The 19,720-nt window shown below is 35.3% G+C and overlaps 1 protein-coding gene across 11 annotated transcripts in view; it reads right to left on the bottom strand.

Annotated features, from left to right (window-relative positions):
- The window catches only part of WDFY3 (WD repeat and FYVE domain containing 3), a 258,056-nt gene that overhangs the window by 133,075 nt on the left and 105,261 nt on the right, over positions 1 to 19,720 (bottom strand). For 9 of the 11 annotated variants that reach the window (XM_058547432.1, XM_058547433.1, XM_058547434.1 and 6 more), the window contains 6 exons: positions 17,009 to 17,062; positions 14,845 to 14,954; positions 10,637 to 10,798; positions 5,871 to 6,063; positions 4,373 to 4,559; positions 1,991 to 2,157 (listed from right to left, as the gene is read on the bottom strand). In XM_058547432.1, the coding sequence (XP_058403415.1) occupies positions 1,991 to 2,157; positions 4,373 to 4,559; positions 5,871 to 6,063; positions 10,637 to 10,798; positions 14,845 to 14,954; positions 17,009 to 17,062 (873 nt within the window). The remainder of the gene's footprint in view (positions 1 to 1,990; positions 2,158 to 4,372; positions 4,560 to 5,870; positions 6,064 to 10,636; positions 10,799 to 14,844; positions 14,955 to 17,008; positions 17,063 to 19,720) is intronic. The other 2 variants (XM_058547439.1, XM_058547435.1) reach the window with 1 other exon arrangement.

Below are 19,720 nucleotides of genomic sequence, written 5' to 3' on the forward strand. Positions count from 1 at the left end.
AAAAAGGAACAAACTTCAGATATATGCACTAACACGGAGGAATCTCAAAAGTGAAAGAAGCCAGATACAAAAAGCTGCATACTGCATGATTCCAGTTTATTAAATTCTAGAAAAGGTGAAACCAAAGCAAATCAGGGGTTGCCAGGGCAAGGGGGTGGATAAGAAGGGCTTAAACGCAAAGGGGAGCAAGGAAATTTTTCGAAGAATGGGAATATTCCATATCGTGATTATGGTGGTGATTACACAACCATATACATTTATCAAAACTCATCAAATTCAACACTTAAAATGGATAGTTTTTAATACACGCAAATTATACCTCAATAAGCAAAAAAACACACATTCCATATTTCCTTTACATGGACTAGAGCTCTCTCCTTTAGTCCATATAATAACCGTACAAAGTAGGCCACAGGAAATAGATAATTTTGAGTTACAAATGAAACTCAAAATGATCTAGCTTGTTCTATTCATTTTATAGACTATTACGTCAATTTTTCTAAATAAGAAATTGATATTTAGAAATCAGGTCACTCATGATCACCTGAATACTGACTCTTAGGGCAACGTCCTTTCTAGTTAACCTTGCTTTCGTAGACATTATGTCACTGGATTCTCACAATAACCCCAGGAGGTGCTAGGTAATATATTTATTATCCCTGTTATAGATGAGGCAACATCAGGCAGGCACATGAGGAAGGTTAATTTTGCTGCATTAATTCTCTCATTACAAAATTATACTATTGTAACTAGCTATTATGCCAGCGTCATGATCAGATTGATCAATCAAATGAAAGAACAATAAAGTCTATAAAGTGGGAAGTACGTTGCTGAGCTATTTTTAAATTAACTCATAGGAAGAGTTAATTGTAGAATACTCAAGCTAGAGTCTCTAAATCAAAAATTTTTGGAAATCTCTCTATTTTTTTCTTAATATTAAATAAAATGAAGACTTGAATATTAAATAAAAAGAAGCCTTGAACTGCTCAGTAAGATATGCCTGGATTTCTACTTATTGCACAAAGAATCATTTAAAAAATTCTATACAACCTACATGCTGAGGGTACATCTTATCACAGTAAGTTTGATGACGCCAACCTAAGCCATGACTTTTCAATATAATTTTCTCCAGTAAATTAAATTTAGGATCTTCTAGTAAATCCACTTATTCTCACTGACCTAAAAGCCGATAACTGCTGACTTCTATGTCATAAAATACAGAGAAATGTACCATAAAATTTAAATAACCAGACATGTTGATATTTTTTGGCTAGTTACATTTTACATGCAAATATCATAACTGTATTGAATACTTAGTAAGTGACAATCAAATGAAAGAAATTATTAGAGGTCTCCAGGCTCAGATTCTTTCAGAATGTTTATTATGCATTTAAAAAAATAAACAGTAGAACTAGTTTGCACTCTTATGTAACTAAATGTTATTAACTATACAATAAGTTTTCTTAGTAAAAGATCACTAGATGAGAAGCCAAAGTTAGGAAATCTGAGCCGTAAAACTTATTCTCTGACCTGAAAGAAACCATGTAACTTCTTTGTACCTAGGTTTGCTTACTTTTAAATAAAATATAAGCATTTGAACCTGTGCTTTCTATATATAACTTACATAGAGGTAGCTATAGAGATCAGAGTGTGAATTAAGTTCCAGCCACACAAAGTGGAAATGTGTGTGGAGCACCAACATTCAAAGAGGCATGTTTGGATTATAAAATTGTTTGAATGTTAAAATGAAATACTAAAACATAAATTTCACTGTTTGATTTTATAATATTTTCATAATATTCTTTTCAAGTATTTGATCTGCTAAAGACTGTCACTCAAGAAATCACACTATAAAAAGCACAAACTTTAATGAAAAACAGTATATTACCTTTATACAAGTAACATAAATAAAGAGCAATGAAAGTCAGACTAATTAATTCTTTCTCTATTTCTCTGAGAGGCTCAGAATGGAAAAAAAACAAAGACTCACCTTTGCCTGCAGGCTGAGGTACTGCAAATCCAGGCAATAAAAAGGGTGCCCCTGTGGTAACACCAGCTGGTTTGAGTTCACTGACACCATATGTTGTTAGGGAAGTTATCAGATTAACCAGATCTTTCAAGGCATCTTTGGATTCTGCCTCTTTTGCTTGTTCCAATCTAGGAAAGGTACGATTTAGCAAATATTTTTTGTCTTTGTTGTAGTCTCAAATTTAATAAAGAAAGAAAATTTCATTTTTATATTCAGTAAATAAATATATAAAGTACCCAAGAAGTTTCTTCTTACAATTTTTCCCACATAAAAACATAATATTTCTAAAAATTTACAAATTTTATTATAAGACATTATGGTATATTTAAAAGAAAGTTATACCAATAGTCAGAAGACCTGATATAAGTGCTGATTTTGCCATTAACAGTATTATTTTAGATAAATCACTAATCTTTGGTAGAAAGTGTCTATAAAAAGAATTAGATGAAATATCTCTTAAGTTCCCTAAAGCTCTAAGGTTATAAAGTTTCATTGTTTACAAGCAAAAACCTTATTAACCATTTCCTTCCTCATACATTTTCTCTGTTAACAATTTTTAAAAATGAATTCCTTGCGAAGAGTTCTAAGATTTCATCTATATTTCAATAATTAATTCAGGTACTCACATTAGAATACATTTTTAAAAAGTTCTGAGTCTAAAAATTTTTGAAAACAATCTTAATTCCTTTAAAAGAACATTGGAATTGTTATGGAATTATTTTTTTTTTTTTTTTTTTTTTTTTTTTTTTTTTTTTTTTTTGTGAGGAGATCAGCCCTGAGCTAACATCCGCCAATCCTCCTCCTTTTTTGCTGAGGAAGACGGCCCTGGGCTAACATCGGTGCCTATCTTCCTCCACTTTATATGGGACGCCGCCACAGCATGGCTTACCAAGCAGTGCGTCGGTGCGCGCCCGGGATCCGAACCAGCGAACCCCGGGCCGCCGCAGCGGAGCGCGCGCACTTAACCGCTTGCGCCACCGGGCCGGCCCCTGGAATTATTTTTTAACCATAGCTTTATTGAGAACACAAAATGGGTGCAAAAATATCTTCTTTAAAGAATAAGATTTATTGGGGTTTCCCCCCAATAGAACTAATTACTCTCATTAAAATAAACTTGGAGAATGGACAAAAGTAGAAAAGAAGAAAAAGCATGCTTAGCCTCACAACTCAAAGACACTCTTAACATTCTGATATATTTTTTAAACTTGTCTTTTTTTAAATGAGAAATTTTAAAAGTAGTTATCTTCATATCTTGTACAGAATTTTGTAATCTGTTTTTTTTTTTTTTTTTTTTTCATTTACCAGTGTTATACACATGCTTCTCTATGTAGTATAAGCTCTCCACAGACACGCTTTTAATGGCCATGGAGAGCCAGCCACAGATTTGGGGAGAGGGAGGTGGGACAGACAGTAGAAATCAGGATACAGAAGCACTAATATACACAAAATTTTGTCTACATTAGGGTTATATCTTTAGGATCAATAACCATAGTGAAATTATTGTGTCAAAGACTACTGACATTTTTGAAGCTCTTGATAATATCTGGTCAACCTGCATTCTCAAAGGGTTGCACCAGTTAACACCCCCTAGTAATATGAAATGGTATTCTATCAACTTTCATAACTCCTCGTTTGTAAATTAGGAGATATATGTAAAATTATATTCTTGAGAGTTGCCTAGTATTAAGTAATCACAACTAGGTTAAACTGGTGTTAGAAATAAGAAATTTACAAAATAGTGCTAGTTTAGAATAGATCAAATGATTTAAAAATAACCAGTGGCCCATGAACATCTAGTGAGGCATGAGTATCTTCTTCCTAATAAATTTGTAACCAGTCATTTTCCCAGTACATGCATGGAACATTTGGGATGGAAAAGGGAGCTAGTGAAACATTTTGGATTGACTAGTTTGTTTTATATATATATTGTAAGGTCTCATTCAATCTATATAATTATTATTAGCTACATTAGTAAGAACACTGTAATTACTAATAAGGAAAACCAAAAATATAATTAACCAAAAAGAATATACTTTAGGAAGATGTTAATTAGTTCGTCTAAACTCTTCTCCCTCAGCCACTAAAGAGCAGATTCATTCTTTACATCTAATCACTGACTCCACCACATGTGCAGCCTGCATTTGCCAATTAACTCTAAATTCACTTTTTATACTTTGTTGACAGAACAACTGAATAAAAAGAAGTGATTAAAGCCAAGAGGATAAAGTATACAATAAATAAGTATTGATCCCTTTTTCCCTATAACCCCAAACCACATGGTTTCCTTTGATGAAATAGACTTAACAGACATCTAAAATATATTCTTAAATTATGGGGTTTTACCTAAGCAAGAGATCACAAAGGAAATTATATCCTTGCCATATCCGAAAATCATCCAGAAGAGTCTGGGAAACATCACTGGAATCTTTGAGGAAACAAGAAAGCCCAGCAAACATTTCAACGATTTCTAGGGGAGACAAGTCATCTGATTGCTGCATATTCTGAACGCAGGTAGATAAACATTCTTTTTCTGAAAGAATAAAGAAATAAATATATATTATTTATGTCAATTGCTTAAGAAAATTTTCTTCATTCTTAACCAGTGTTCATTCTTAACCAGTGTTTAATGAAACATTAAATGAAATATTAAATTTTAATGTATCCGTAAAATACTGTAAGATAAATGTTACGCATTCTACAAGTAAATATGAAATTCAAATTCATGGGGAAAGCTCTGCCTCTCAGTAGTAAACAAAGGGTAATCCAGGAAGTGTTGAAAAACAGTTGACATTTATTATAGTTTTACATCTTATTTGGATGTTTTATCATTAAACAAAATGATTGCCCACTGCCAAATGTTATTTTTGATCTTTTATATTAATACAATGAAAGGTTGACAAAAATAAACTATCTTCTAAGTTTAAGAAGAAAAATCCAATAATTAGTTAAAAGTTCAAATCAGAGTGACTACAGACCAATGAGATACAGAAATACTTCAGGAAATAAAATTTTAAAAATTATGTTTGTACTATATATTACCAGTTTAAAACACAGTTATACTCCATCACTGACTTTAGGGATTGGAGGCACTGCAAAGAAGACTCCTTCTTTTATCTTTAATGAAATTTTTTTCGTCTAAAGAAACCCAGTGTCACATAGCTAAGAAGTTAAGAAGATTTAAACAAAAGCTAAGAAGATTTAACACAGGAATGACAGCAAGAAATATTTAAGGACTGATTGATGTTAGGTAAGTGAACAAATAATTGTATTAAAAATTATTCTGAAAGATTTTCAGGTATATATATAATATAAAAGTGTACTATTTAAAATGCTAGAATTGTCTCCTATTTAGATATTTTAAAGGACAGCTGACACTATTTATATATGAGTTAAATAGAATGGACAATTTCTCCTTAGTGTTGATAAAGAATCCACTAATTTCATTTATGCTGCATTGAACAGATTATTATCTACTTATGAATTATCTTCAGAAAGACTTCTAATTATAGCATCTCAAAAAAACTCTTTTTTTCAATAAAACAGGAGAAAAGAATAGGCTATGACATAGACATTACATTATATTATGATAATTGAACATTTACACGCCAATGAAATTATTTTAACTGTTGTAGATATCCACTGTTTGAACATAAGAGAATTTTTTACATTCGAAATGCCTCACAAATAAAAAGTATATTTTTTTCTCCCAGTACATATAGTTTTTAATTTAAAATAGAATCTTTGGAGAATTGAGAGATAAAATAAATCTGTCATCACATGAGGAAGAGAAAAGTAGAAGAAATTTAGAGCACCTAAAATAAACACATAAAGAGCTATTCACCATGAATATACTTCACTACATTGACACTAAGACCGTGGCGGGATATGGTCATCAGGACTTCTCCAGCACTCTTCCTCCAAGGCAGGTTATAGGGAGGGCACCAAGAAGTTATTGCACTGAATAAAAGCTGGAGATCATCTTTCTGAGCCAGCTCCTCCGCCGGAGAAACAAAACTGCAGAGTTTCACTAAGATCTAAAAGACAAAACAAAAACCAAATGTGTATATAAATAAATGAAGGGTTGGGGAAAGAGAGGAGCAAGAAAAGGACTAGATCTGATCATTAAAAACTCTTAAAGTTCAGGGTTAGGACTGAGTGATATCATTAAAGCCACAATGACGAGTGCTCTAACTCAGGCAACATTAAAAAAGACATCTGTAATTTAGAGGTGTGTTATGGTAAGACAGTAAACCAGCCCTGTTTTTATCAGCTTATTTTTCAAAAAAAATGTTCTATGTTTACTATCCTCTCTTCACTGTGGTATTTCTGCATACCTTGCCCTGAAACAGAATAAATCAACAGTAACTTTCAAGGTCAACATTTTAGTTTTCTAATTTAGTTCTTTAATTCTTAGTTTGTCATAGGTGAAATGTAATTTTCTTCTCTGAAAAGGACAGTTTTAGGGAGATAAGAAAGTAAAAACAGGCCTTTAAAAGCAAACGTTATTTTCAAGTTGTTCCAATTTCTATACAAGTAGAAAGGGATATCAGAATAATAAAATCATCTTAATTCAGAAGTATCTTAATTATGCTTAGTAGGCAAAAGTCTTCTAAAGCCTGGCTTTCAAAGAAGATTCAAAACTTCTTAAATTCTGGAATGAGAATTTATTCCTTAACTATGATTTGCAAAACACACACTACACAAGCGCTCACAGCACTAAGAGCCTGTTTCTTGGGGAACTCAGCTATGGTTTCTGCCCTCAATAGCATTTTTCTTCTAATCTCAATTCAGTGTCAAGAAAAGTTAACTTTTCCTCTCTGTGCTAAATTTTCTCATCTAAATATTTTTAAAAATATATAATATGAATAAAATAACTACAATTTATGAAATAATTTTATTCTCTTGAAAGAAAAGAGCTTCATGAAATTTGAGTATTTCAATAACTGTAGGGAAACTGCTAAACAGAAAAAAGTATTTGAAATATGTTGTGCCTGAGAAAGCTAGGTCTTGCTTTTCCTAATTCCTTCAATGCAGAAATTTACTTAAATAAAAGAGCTTTCTAATTCACAGTTGTCAAATATCAAGAAGAAAAAAAAGATTAAGAATTCAGAGAAACAACAAAATATTTATAAAATCAGTAAATATAGGTATTCCTCCACAAAAAAAATGCCTGGAGAAACTGTTGGATACCGAATGTCCATTGTGTAATATGTGTATCTTTTCCCATATGTGTCAAATGCAACAAAAAAGATAGTCAATTGCAGCAAAAAAAAAAAAATGCTCAGAACGGTATATTGCTAATGATACTTTTCATTGGTTCTCACACTGCCTTTATGTGATTAGAGTGACAGATGTCATTTCTCTAATTGGTAATATAAAAACAAATCTGAAAATAAAATACTTTTTTTCCAAATAAAATCTTTGTTCTCAAAAATAAATTGGACTTAATTCCTTGAATTTGTTGACTTAAGATAAATGATTCTTAATCTTTAAAGGCAAAAGGATTCTTACAAATAATCTAGTATAATCCTTTCATTTTACAGAATAGGAAACTGAAGAGTCTCCATCTCATTCCTCTTCTGCCCCTACACTAACCACTTCTATTTGTGGGAACTCTGTTACAAAGTCCAGCCAAGAGTGGCAGAGCAATAATTGGCCACACCAATGCAAATGAAAAAAAAATGAGTGCCTACATGAAGCAGTAACAACTGCTAAGGTCCCAGGAAACCATCTGTCACATAATATAAACATAGGGATTTCATCTATTGTAAACACTATGTGTTCTGAAAACATTTAATAAGTTTGTCTCCATTGGTTTTCTACACAAATGATGAAAACACTGTCCAGCCTGCGATGAGGAACTAAAGAAAAGGAAGCGATACACTCAAGGAGCACTGGAGGAGGAGGCAGAGAGCCAGGTTCTAATCACAGCCACGCACCTGCTGTGGATCACAGCCACAGTTTCTGTAACCGTAAATGGGGAGTTTCATTTAAATTCTCTTTTGAGTTCCTTTTGGCCTTAACAATCAATGATTCCAAAATGCTAAAACGAGCCCCAGGGGCTGGCCCCGTGGCGTAGCGGTTAAGTGGGCGCGCTCCGCTGCTGGTGGCCCGGGTTCGGATCCCGGGCGCGCACCAATGCACCACTTGTCAGACCATGCTGTGGTGGCGTCCCATATAAAGTGGAGGCAGATGGGTATGGATGTTAGCCCAGGGCCAGTCTTCCTCAGGAAAAAAAAAAAAAAAAGAGGAGGATTGGCATGGATGTTAGCTCAGGGCTGATCTTCCTCACAAATAAAATAAAATAAAATAAATAAAATAAAATAAAAAATAAAACGAGCCCCACATTTAGTTGAACATCAGCGTTCACTGCTTTCACATATAGAAAAAAATTTTAAGTTTTAGAAGAAATCTTTGCTATATTTATTTAGTATTCAATATATAAAATTCAGCTTCCATTTATTGCCTAAGGAATTAATTAATTCTTTAGAAGAACTTTATTGAAATAGGGCTACTAGTCTAATCAGCAAAGATTAACCCACTAAATTTATCAGCAGTGTCTTAAAGCAGCTTTAATTCCTATATGATTTATTCCCATTGCTCTTCTCATCCAATCCAATTCAGGAGTCAGATAAACCTGGGTTCTAATCCTATTTCTGCCATTTGCTCACACCATCATTTTGGTGGAAAACAAAAGCTCTGAAGTTATGGGCTGTCTTGCAAATAATATGAGGTAACAGATGTTAAGCACTAGCACAAAAGTATCTAATAAATCAAGTGCTCAATAAATATTTGTTGAATTAGTATTTCATTGATAATCCTGTCTTTTCCCTAGGATTTCCTTTTCCTGACTGCCTTAGTCTCCCCTCCCTGTCCTTTCACGCCTGGCATCTCTACAAGGCCGAGTCATCCCTGCGGTAAGACCCCAGTAACAGGAGGCACAATCGCCCTCTGCCCCAGCTGCACCTTATCTACTGCAGCCCCACTGTCCTCTGTTCCCTCCTCTGTCTCACTGATGAGGCGGTGGTGGCGGCAACAGCAGCAGTCACAGGGACTTTTATTTCATGTCTACTATGTACTAAGCAGAGAACCATAGTTTTGTGTATTATTTCATTTAATCCTCAAAAATCCTTTAGGTAGGTATCATTATTTTCATTTTAGAGGTGAGAAATCTGCATCTTAGGTTACATAATCTCAGAAAACTGGATTCAAACAGGTGTGGGGTTTTTTTATTGAGGTGAAAACACATAAAAGAATTTACCATCTTAATCGTTTTTAAGTACAGTCATGTGTAGCTTAACGATGTGGATGCAGTCTGAGAAATGCATCATTAGGCGATTCTGTCGTGGTGCGAACATCACAGAGTGTACTTACAAAAACCTAGATGGTATAGGCTACTACACATCTAGGTATATGGTACTAATCTTAACGGGACCACCATCGTACATGTGGTCTGTCACCGACCAAAACATCATTAAGTAGTGCATGACTGTATACAGCAGTGTTAACTATATGCACATAGTTATGCAACACATCTCTAGAACATTTTCATCCTGCAAAACTGAAACTCTATACCCACTGAACAACAACTCCTCTTTCCCCCCACCCCTCAGCCTCTGGCAACCACCATTCTACTTTCTAAGAGTTTGACCACTGTAGATACATATAAGTGGAATCACGCAATATTTGTCTTTTTGTGTTGAACATGTGTTTTTTAATACTACGTTAATGGACAGACTGTACTCTAAATGCTTGTACTTCGCTTATTTCGAAAATTTTATCCCAAGAAAAAATATCAAAATAATGATAATATTTCCAGGCTAGCTAACAAAGGTCTATTTAAACCTTTGTTAACTGCTGATGCTATTAAAAAAATAGTGGCAACAAGGAGAAAAAAGGGCTTTACAGGCAGGGAGCAGAGGAGGTGGCAGCAGCCACTAAAATAAACTTTTATAAGTTAAATATTTAGAGGCTAGGGACTTCCTGTATTTAGACAGCAACAAAACAAAATTTCTTGACATTATAAGAAATATTACCCCAAACTTAATATGATTGTCAATGAAAGTTTTCCTTGCTTAGTTAATTTTAGAGATGTTATTGCTATATCAAAGGTAACCTTCAAAGAAACAAACTTGTTAATGCCTTACTCAAATATTCCTCCAAAGAAATGTGCAGATTCAAGAAATGGGACAATTATATGAGATAAAGTCAATTTACAATAAACAGCATGAAATACTATAGAAAATGGAATACATAGAACATCTATTTAAGGAGTGCACCTGTTTCACTTTATTTTATTTATTTATTTATTTTTTTGGTGAGGAAGATTAGCCCTGAGCTAATACTTGTTGCCAATACTCCTCTTTTTGCTGAGGAAGATTGGCCCTGGGCTAACATCCGTGCCCATATTCCTTTACTTTATATGTGGGACACCTGCCACAGCACGGCTTGATAAGCGGTGTGTAGATCCATGCCAGGGATCTGAACCTGTGAACCCCAGGCCACCAAAGTGGAGTGCTCGAACTTAACCACTAGGCCAGCCCCACACCTCCTGTTTCATTTTAAATAGAGTGGTACAGATCGCCAGGCAAACAGCACCTTTCATACCTGTACAAAAACTTTCTGGAGTAGTCCACGACGTTCTGCTAGAGGTAGCTCATTCTGTGCCCCTCCGACTGCCTCAGGCACATGTGGAAGGTCAAAGAACAGATACAAACACTTAACCAGGGTGGAAGGCACTGACATCGTTGTCATGCAGTCCACGGTTTTCTGGAAAAAAAACCAATAAATAAGTTAACAGACAGATAGAACGACATAACTGTAATTGCTACAGCTAAGTAGGCTCACAAATTTTAAGCCAGAAGTTAAAGCATTAACTCACATATTTTAAGCCAGAAAATTATATATCAAAATAATTTTATTTTTTTATTTTTATTTATTTTATTTTTTTGTGAGGAAGATCGTCCCTGAGCTAACATCTGCCAATCCTCCTCTTTTTGCTGAGCAAGACTGGCCCTAGGCTAACATTCATGCCCATCTTCCTCCACTTTATATGGGATGCCGCCACAGCATGGCTTGACAAGCAGTGCGTTGGTGCACCCAGGATCCGAACCGGCGAACCCCGGGCCACCGCAGCGGAGCACACGCACTTAACCACTTGTGCCACCTGGCTGGCCCCAAAATTACTTTTTAAATGCCTGAAAAAATTAAAAAATGACTCCATGCTGACAAATACTCATTTCCCATTTGGACAAACTTGCTTTAATTAAACACTGAGATGTGTGTGTGTTTGTTATCTATTAAGTTTACTATTTATTTATTAAGAGGCAGTATGTTTCAAAGAACATAATCTTTAGGAATTAGAAAAAAGGAACTTAACCATGAACTTGGGCAAACTAATTTTGCTGGACCTCACTTTTCTCTCCTATAAAATGGATATAAGGGTACATACTTCTTAGGGTTAAAATGAGGGCTGTATAAGACAACAAACGCAAAGACATACTAAGCACTAAATTATACATTGGTAGTTGCATTACCATCACTTTTATTTTATTCTTATTGTAGATTCTTGAGGCTGGAAGGACACTTGAGGGATATAGCCACCACTGACACAAAAAAATCTCTGTATTATTTTCAGACTTCCAGAGAAAGAAATCCCAGACTTCGTACGGTGAACATTTCAATATTGTTAAGAAGTATGCTATAGTAATTATCAAAAATTTTTCCATGGTGCAGTTTGGAATAAAAAGTTTTACCACACTGGAGATCAATAGGTTGGCATCATCTGTTGATTAGTTTATTAACTTTTTCATCAAACATTTATCGAATGCCTAGGGTACGTCAGGCAGTGTGTGGGGAGCTGGGTGTGTAACAACGAAGCATCCCCACCCTTCAGAAGACTGCAGTCTACCAGCAGGAGCAGGTTCATCAATAACCATGATTTACTCTCTTAAGTGTAACAATGGAAGTATATACAGGCTAATATGAAAGGGGATAACCAACACTGCCAGGAGTGAAATGGAAAAGTGTAGGAATTAAATAGGAGGGGAAAGATCACCTGGAAGAATAGGCCATATGGGACAGTATGTTTCAGGAATCTAAGTCTAAAATTGCTGACTCCTGAAAAGCCACTATGATTATGTCTAATCTTTAATGAGTGTTTACTGTATAATAGGCATGAGGCTAAGCACTTTAAACACATTATCTCATCTATTCCTCAAATCAACCCTATGAGGTATATTCCATTACTGTATGACCCTTACTTTATAAATGAAGCAGTTGAGGCACATTGCTTACATATCCTGCCTTAGGTCAGAGAGCTAGGTGAGCCGTCCACAAGTGGATATGCTCAATGACCTATGCATATAGTCTCCCATTCTAGTTTGACTTTTATTTTGCTAGCATTAGAGACCCAGCGAAGTGTTAGAAACAAAAGAGTAATAGAACCAGATTTCAGAAAATGAGCTGGTGGTAGTACAGATCATAAATTAGATATAAAGAGCAGGAAGGCCGGGGTAATTATGAAACAAATACAGAGAACCATACGAGAGATGGGGCCTGAATTAATGCAGTAGCAGGCTGAGGGAGAGAAGAGAGAGTCTAAAGAACAATCCCTTGCAAGATCTGGCCCCTTTCTACATATCCAGTATCATTTCCTGCCTGTAATATTCAAAAACCCTCTGCCCTTTCCACCTATAATTTATTATTTCTAGACACCCATGTCTCCATACATCTAACGCTTAGTTTAAATGTCTGCTCATGTCTGAAACTTTCCTTAATTCATCATCTTTCTTCCTACCCTCATCTACAAAATTTATAACTCACATTTCTATTTTCATGGCACTACATATACTCTATTATTGCATTTTCTAGTGTTATCTTCATCCACTTCATCTCAGTCATGCTGATTCAGGACCATGTTTTAGTCAACCCTGTATTTCACTGCTGCCAACAGAAAATGGCATGCAAACAAAAAGTCAGCTCAAAACATAACACTGAATTTTGTCTTAAAATGTCTCTTTTTCCAGTTAGATTACCACTAGCTTTCCCTTCCCATTAGGCAAAATGGTATGATTTTTCCTTTTTTTTTTTTTTTTTAATTTATTTCTTTTTCCCCTAAAGCCCCAGTAGATAGCTGCATGCCACAGCTGCACATCCCTCCAGCCGCTGCACGTGGGACGCGGCCCCAGCACGGCCGGAGAAGCGGTGCGTCGGCGCGTGCCCGGGACCCGAACCCGGGCCGCCGGCAGCGGAGCAAGCGCACCCAACCGCCAAGCCACGGGGCGGCCCTCCTTTTCATCTTATATCTGATAGATTAAAAGTACAGCTTCGTATCCAAACTAGTAACTGGCAACATTTAAATTTTTTTAAGTGATCAGGTTTCTCCTGACTCTTTTCTTATACTTTTAAGGCTATCTATCCATTTGTGCATGTTTAAGTTAGTTCACATTTACTGACTTTCTACTAAGTATTAGGTGTTACAGTAGGACACAGTCTCTGCTCACAATTGAGAAAGAGAAACACAGCATCTACAGAAAATATGAATACAACTTAAAAACATTCCAAATTAAAATTATCATTCTACATGCTATTCTAAACCAAAGCAAAGTTTGGTAGAGGAATAGAGAGGCATTTATGGCTCCCATGAACAGCAAACAGAATTGGTACTTTGATAGTCATCTGGTATGGTCCCAGATCCATGGAAACAATGGGCCCCTTCAGGACGATCTGAAGGTTACCCAGGGTTAATAAACATCTCATTTGCCTAGGACTGAAGGGTTTCTTGGGATGCGGGGCTTCTATGCTAAAACTTGGAAAGTTCCAGGTAAATCAAGATAAGTTGGTCTGATTCCTTTTCTGATTTAAAAAAGAAAACAAAGAATAGCAAACAAAAAAAGGAAACAGACCATTCCAAGGAAAAAAAAATCCAAGTGCTACTTACTTTGGTTTAGTGAGTAGTTGAAGGATATGGTTACTAAGAAATATGCATTGTTTCTGCTGTGGCCAGCCACTGTGGTATGATTGGTGCCATAGCCAACTTCTGTAAATTCCATTATGAAACGATGTGAGGTGTTTGAAAGCCCATTGTAATTTAGACAATAGCCATTCTCAAGATTAGGCCTGACTTTGACGGGGAATTCTGGATTTTAGAAGGTTGAATAAATTCCTTCATCCCAAAAACATCACAGGCCAAACATCAGGTATCCAAATACCTCTTAAATGAATACATGCAACACATATCATGACAGATGCTTAGAGTTGATTGTAGGGGGGGAACAATCTCCAGAATAAATCAAGTGGGAAGGGAATATATATTATCCTGAAAATGGCAATGTTTCCTTCTTTTCCATAAAAATTAGAACAATCTAAAGGATTGTCCATGTCATTCACTCCTTATTAGCTAAGTGACCTTAGATGAACCTTAGATGATTCTTCTAAGCCTGAGTTTGCCTAACATCGTTTACAGAAGTATTGAGCTGGGCCTGATGGAGCCAGAGCTCCCAGGCTACCTGTTTCCAGCCACAGGTAGTCCATCTCTTTGGCCAGTGTGCTGTACAAATGGTATCACATTCTATGTGTTATGACATGACAAAGATGGAAAAGAGTGTTCTAAGTTAGGCATTTCCTCATGTGTAAAATGCATAGAACATAAATGTCCCCCAAGAGATGTTGTGAGAGCACTAAATAACGTATAATAAGAATCAGAAGAATACCATGATTATTTAGATATGAAAATAAATTTAATTTCACAAAATCCCAAGACGATAAAAAAAAGAGGTTGAGAGAGTTATCCAACAGGAAAACAAAAAACTCACCTGACCAGAGGATGCCAACAAATTAATTGTTGTCAGAAGCATCCAACCTCTACTGGCTTCTTCACTCTGATTGATTTCCAGGAACTGGACTATGGCCCGACTTGCAGCCTCTAAAAAACCAAAGGAAACCCATTAGGTGGGGGAGAAATCACATATAAAGAGATTCTTCCTTAAAACCTACAAAGAAATGATTATTTACTAAGCACATACTTTTTATCAGCACCATTACATGCCTGATGTAAAACATATTAAAAAGAGCAATGTTTTTATGGTATACATAGGCCTTTATAGCATATCATTATATCAATACAGAAATGTAAAAGTCAACCTATATATTTTAGGGAAAGGTATGTTACAAACTAGTCAAGAGAGTCATGGAAGAGGTGAAATTTGAGCTAAATCTGCCTGGAAAACAATGTTTTCTATGTATGTTTGTCTAGGAAGCGGGAGGGAGGAAAGGGAACAGAGAGATTAGGAGCACAGTATTAAAACAAAAATGTGGCTAAAGGACTGAGCCTAATATGGAAGGGCCAAGACAAAGAGCTGTAATAACACTGGGTTAACATTCTAGAGGAGCATATGTTGAGAATGAGTCTAATATCAACAGTAGTGATAGAAAACTGATGCCTATTTACGAATGAAGGTAAGCTAAAGGCTGTATCTGACTCTTCAGGCAAGAGGGAGCAAATGTACTTTCTGGAACAAAGCAGATGATGATAGGAGTATTGCAAGACTATTAATTTACTGGTGGTGTATATGACAAACTGGAAGGGCAAAGAGACTGGTAGGGGGAAACAAATTAGGAGGTTGCCTCAGTGATAGACACAAGGGGTGACTTGAGCAGCCGACAGCAGGAACAGAGAAACAGTGAGAGAGTCAATCATAGAACTGCAGTGCTGGAAGAATCTTTGACAGTAAATTTAGTTGATTATATTTTTAGAGATATGGGAAAATGGATAAATCCCTAACCATGCCCTTAATTTCACCAGCATAGAGGTCATCAATTTTTATATTGATATGCAAGATGAATTAAAGTTGACAGAAAATAAGTCCAATCTGTTCACTCTGAATTGACTTGGTAAGTTACTAACCTACACTTAACACACGTCATAAAGACATAGAATGTAGACTAAATAGCACTTAGATTAACTTAGAGGTATTTTTTTTCTTCCATTTAAGACAATCAAGATAAAAGTGGTTTATTAAATAATTGAATGAATAAAAGACTAACATAGCTGGGCATAGCTCATCTTTACACACTTTCATGTGAAGTTGCCAGATAAAGCGGTCTGGGTAAGTAGCTGTGGTTTGAATGATGTGGGAGAGATCCCAAACTCTCAGTGACAAAAATAAAACTATTTTTACATATCAAATGCCTTCACAGAAGAACTATTTTACTTTCACCTACTAATTTCAGTATGTTGCCATTCAAAACACCTTAGTGGGATCTCTCACTTTTTATTTTAAATGAATCAGGAAGCTTATTTTAAAAGTATATAACATTTAGTGGTATCTCTAAAAAAGTATGTATACTAGAAAGTAGTTTTAAATTAAACCTCCATAAACCACAGAGTTTCTTAAAACTTTGAAAGAAAAACACTCCCAGTCAAAAAAATATTGCATTTGGCTCTTTTAATTTCAGTAATGTTTAACAAATACAAATTTAAATGATGATTTAACTTAAGGTTATAAGAGTTAATGAAAGGAACACATTAACATTAACCCATCTTGACAGCTGCCAATCATTTTGATTCAAGCTTTAGCTTTCACACTGCATTTCAATACACATACTTAGACTGAAAAATACAGAAATGGAGTTAGTAGAGTTCATTATTAAATAAGAATAGAAGGTAGACAATTTTAAAAGAAACGTAAGTTCCTAGTCTACACTGAGAGAATATAAGGGAATTCAATTAGATAGGATTCAGAACAATCAAAATGCAAAACTTGTTAATAGTTAAGTCCAATACAACAATTTTTCCTCGGCAAAGTCCATTTAAAGCACAGTCATTATTTCGTTAATAAAGACACCAAACCCTAAACAACCCTTTCCATCCAAAAAAGAAACTTCCAGAAGTTAGTCAGAAAACCAGTATTAGAACTCATAGCTTTCATGCTTCTTTTCATTTGCTAATTCATAACCACACCTTGGGAATGAAATTACCTGAAGGTGTTGTGGCTTTGAAATCCTTGGAGGACAGCAGGGCACAATGTTTTTCTGTTTAAAAAAAAAAGGCTGGGTTGTCTAATTGGGGATTCACTACATAATACTAATCCCGCCATAAGATGCCGCCATCAGATGCCAAGTACAGTCAGCATCACCCAGCTTCTCCATCACCTGCACTGCCCACTGGGGAGGTCACCACTGTGTTTAACTGTGGCACCTAGCATGCAGCAAAATCATCAATAATAAATTGAAGATACTGCTTTTACACTGGTGGGAATTCTCTGCTTCAATGATGTAAACTGACCATGTGCTCTTAGAATTCAGCAGATTGCATGGTTGAACTTAACCAATAACTAAAAGACATGGGAAAAAGTCTTAAGCTACACTCATACACAATATGGCCACAAAATTAGATATTTTCTCAAAATTGTTGAGAGTCACTACATATTTTTAATAAAAGCCACAGGAAGGCAACAACGGAGAGAGAATTAAGGGAGACAGAGAGAACTAGAACTTGTTGCCCTAATGTATTACAAATCAGTCTATGTATCCATTTTACATATTGATATTCACCAGAAGTTTCCATTTTTACCAACTCCTGATGGATTGATTTAGACAACAGAATTGCAGATAAGCATGGTTCCTAGTGAGGTATTTACAATCCATGTTAGAAGTGATCTGATAAAAAGACCTGATATGTGAGTGGTCATTAGGTAACAAACAAAACAACAAGTATTCTACACCAAATTCAGGAGTCCTGGAAAAATAATCTTGCCCTGATGCACAACAAATACAGCCAACTTTCAAATGAATAATAGAGGACTCATTTTAGCTGCTTTCTTTGGAGAAAAATTATGTGCACGTAAATTATAACAAAATTACTTTCAATGATAACTTCCTATAAAATAAAAGGTTATGTAAGGTATTGAAAGTAGCAAACTCATAGAAGCAGAAAGTAGAATGGTGGTTGTCAAGGGCTGGGAGGAGGAGGAAATGGGGAGTTGTTGTTAAATGTGTATAAAGTTACAGTTATGCAAGATGAAAAGTTCTAGAGATCTGCTGCATAACACTGTGCTTACAGTTAACTGTACTGTACACTTAAAATTTTGTTAAGAGGGTAGATCTCACGTAAATGTGTTTTTTACCACAATAAAAATCAATCAATCAATGAGAAAATAAGGATGGGATACAGAAGAGGTAAGACGATGCAAAACGTACTTCAATCCTGAAAATCTAGAATTTTTTACTAGAAAAACCAAAAGATCAATAAACTATCCATGAAAGTGTTTTTGATAATAACACTGACCAAAAGAAACTTCTAATGTTCAAGACTACAAATGAGAGAAGAGAACAAGGATTCCCATAGCCTGGGTTCTTTAAGGCTGACTGAGAAGATACTCCGAAATTATGCTCTTCTCTCTTAAACGTCAGTAAGGCTGGTCTTTCTAACACTACTCCAAGCCTCAATCATTAAAAAAACAACAACGAAAAAGGCAGAGAAATCCTATGTGAAAACTCAGTCAAAATGTATTGAGCACCTAATCTGTGACAAGCAGTCTTCTAGGTCATACAGGGGTGAACGCAACAGACAATAAAATTAAATAAGTAAATAAACAAGATACTCTCAGATGATGACAAAGCTCTGAAGGAAGTATTTAAGGTGACTGAATAAAAACTAACTGGTGTGAGGATAGAGGATAACAGACTTATTTGAGATAGTGTGATTAGAAAGGTTTCCCTTGTGGAAATAAAATTTACACAGATTGAATTGAATCTCGCTGGATTCTGAAGTTAATGAATTTTAAAAGTTCAAAACTAAAAATTATATGGAATTACATGAAATGAAAAAATATATCTTACAAATACTTGGGAACAAGATGTCGCCAACGGAGGAAGGTGGATGAAGGGCATAAGGGGCTGGCTCCACGTACTATGTGTGCAACTTCCTGTGAGTCTATAATTATTTCAAAATAAAAAGTTAAAGAAAAAAACTTGTGTAACTATTACTGTAATTAACAAGGATATGTCTTCCACTCCATTTAAGACACCTTTCGTTATGCCTAAAAAATTGCCCTATCTATGTAAAAGCATAAGAGGATTTAAGAAAACAAATTGCCAATGCAGAAAAACATTTTTCTACAAATATGCAGATTAGATATTTAAAAAGACAGCAACAAAGAGGCGAGCATAAATAAAGTTTGGGGAATATTTTTATTCTAATCTAGAGATATCACTCAAAAAAGAAAATGTAATGACAGGAGTCAACATGTAACAGAGAAATTTCCCTTCTGTTTAAAACAGCTAAAAAAGCATGAAACACACAAATCTTATATTTAAGACCAACTCCTCACTTCTACTGGAGTAAATGAAATCAGGAAAGATAGAAAGGATATAGTTTCATTTCGGGTGGAGAAGAGAGAAGACAGGGGCATGAAGATTACCTTAAACTCTCTTACCACCTTTCACTGGACTTGCTTCAAGGACTGCAAATATAATTAAAACCGTTTCACTTTAGAATCCATACATCAATTCATATAATGTACTGCTTCGGAATAAAGGATTTAGTCCTCAATCTAAAAATATTTTAATGGCGGTAGCTCCAAAGACTAATGGGCACCATTTAAAGATGGAAGGCTGAGCACACGCATTTATCTCTGCTGTCTCTTGAAACCCCATGGCTATGCACTGAACTGTGTCACCCACAATTCA

The sequence above is a fragment of the Diceros bicornis genome, chromosome 8 (assembly GCF_020826845.1).
Source record: "Diceros bicornis minor isolate mBicDic1 chromosome 8, mDicBic1.mat.cur, whole genome shotgun sequence".
NCBI classification, from domain to species: domain Eukaryota; kingdom Metazoa; phylum Chordata; class Mammalia; order Perissodactyla; family Rhinocerotidae; genus Diceros; species Diceros bicornis.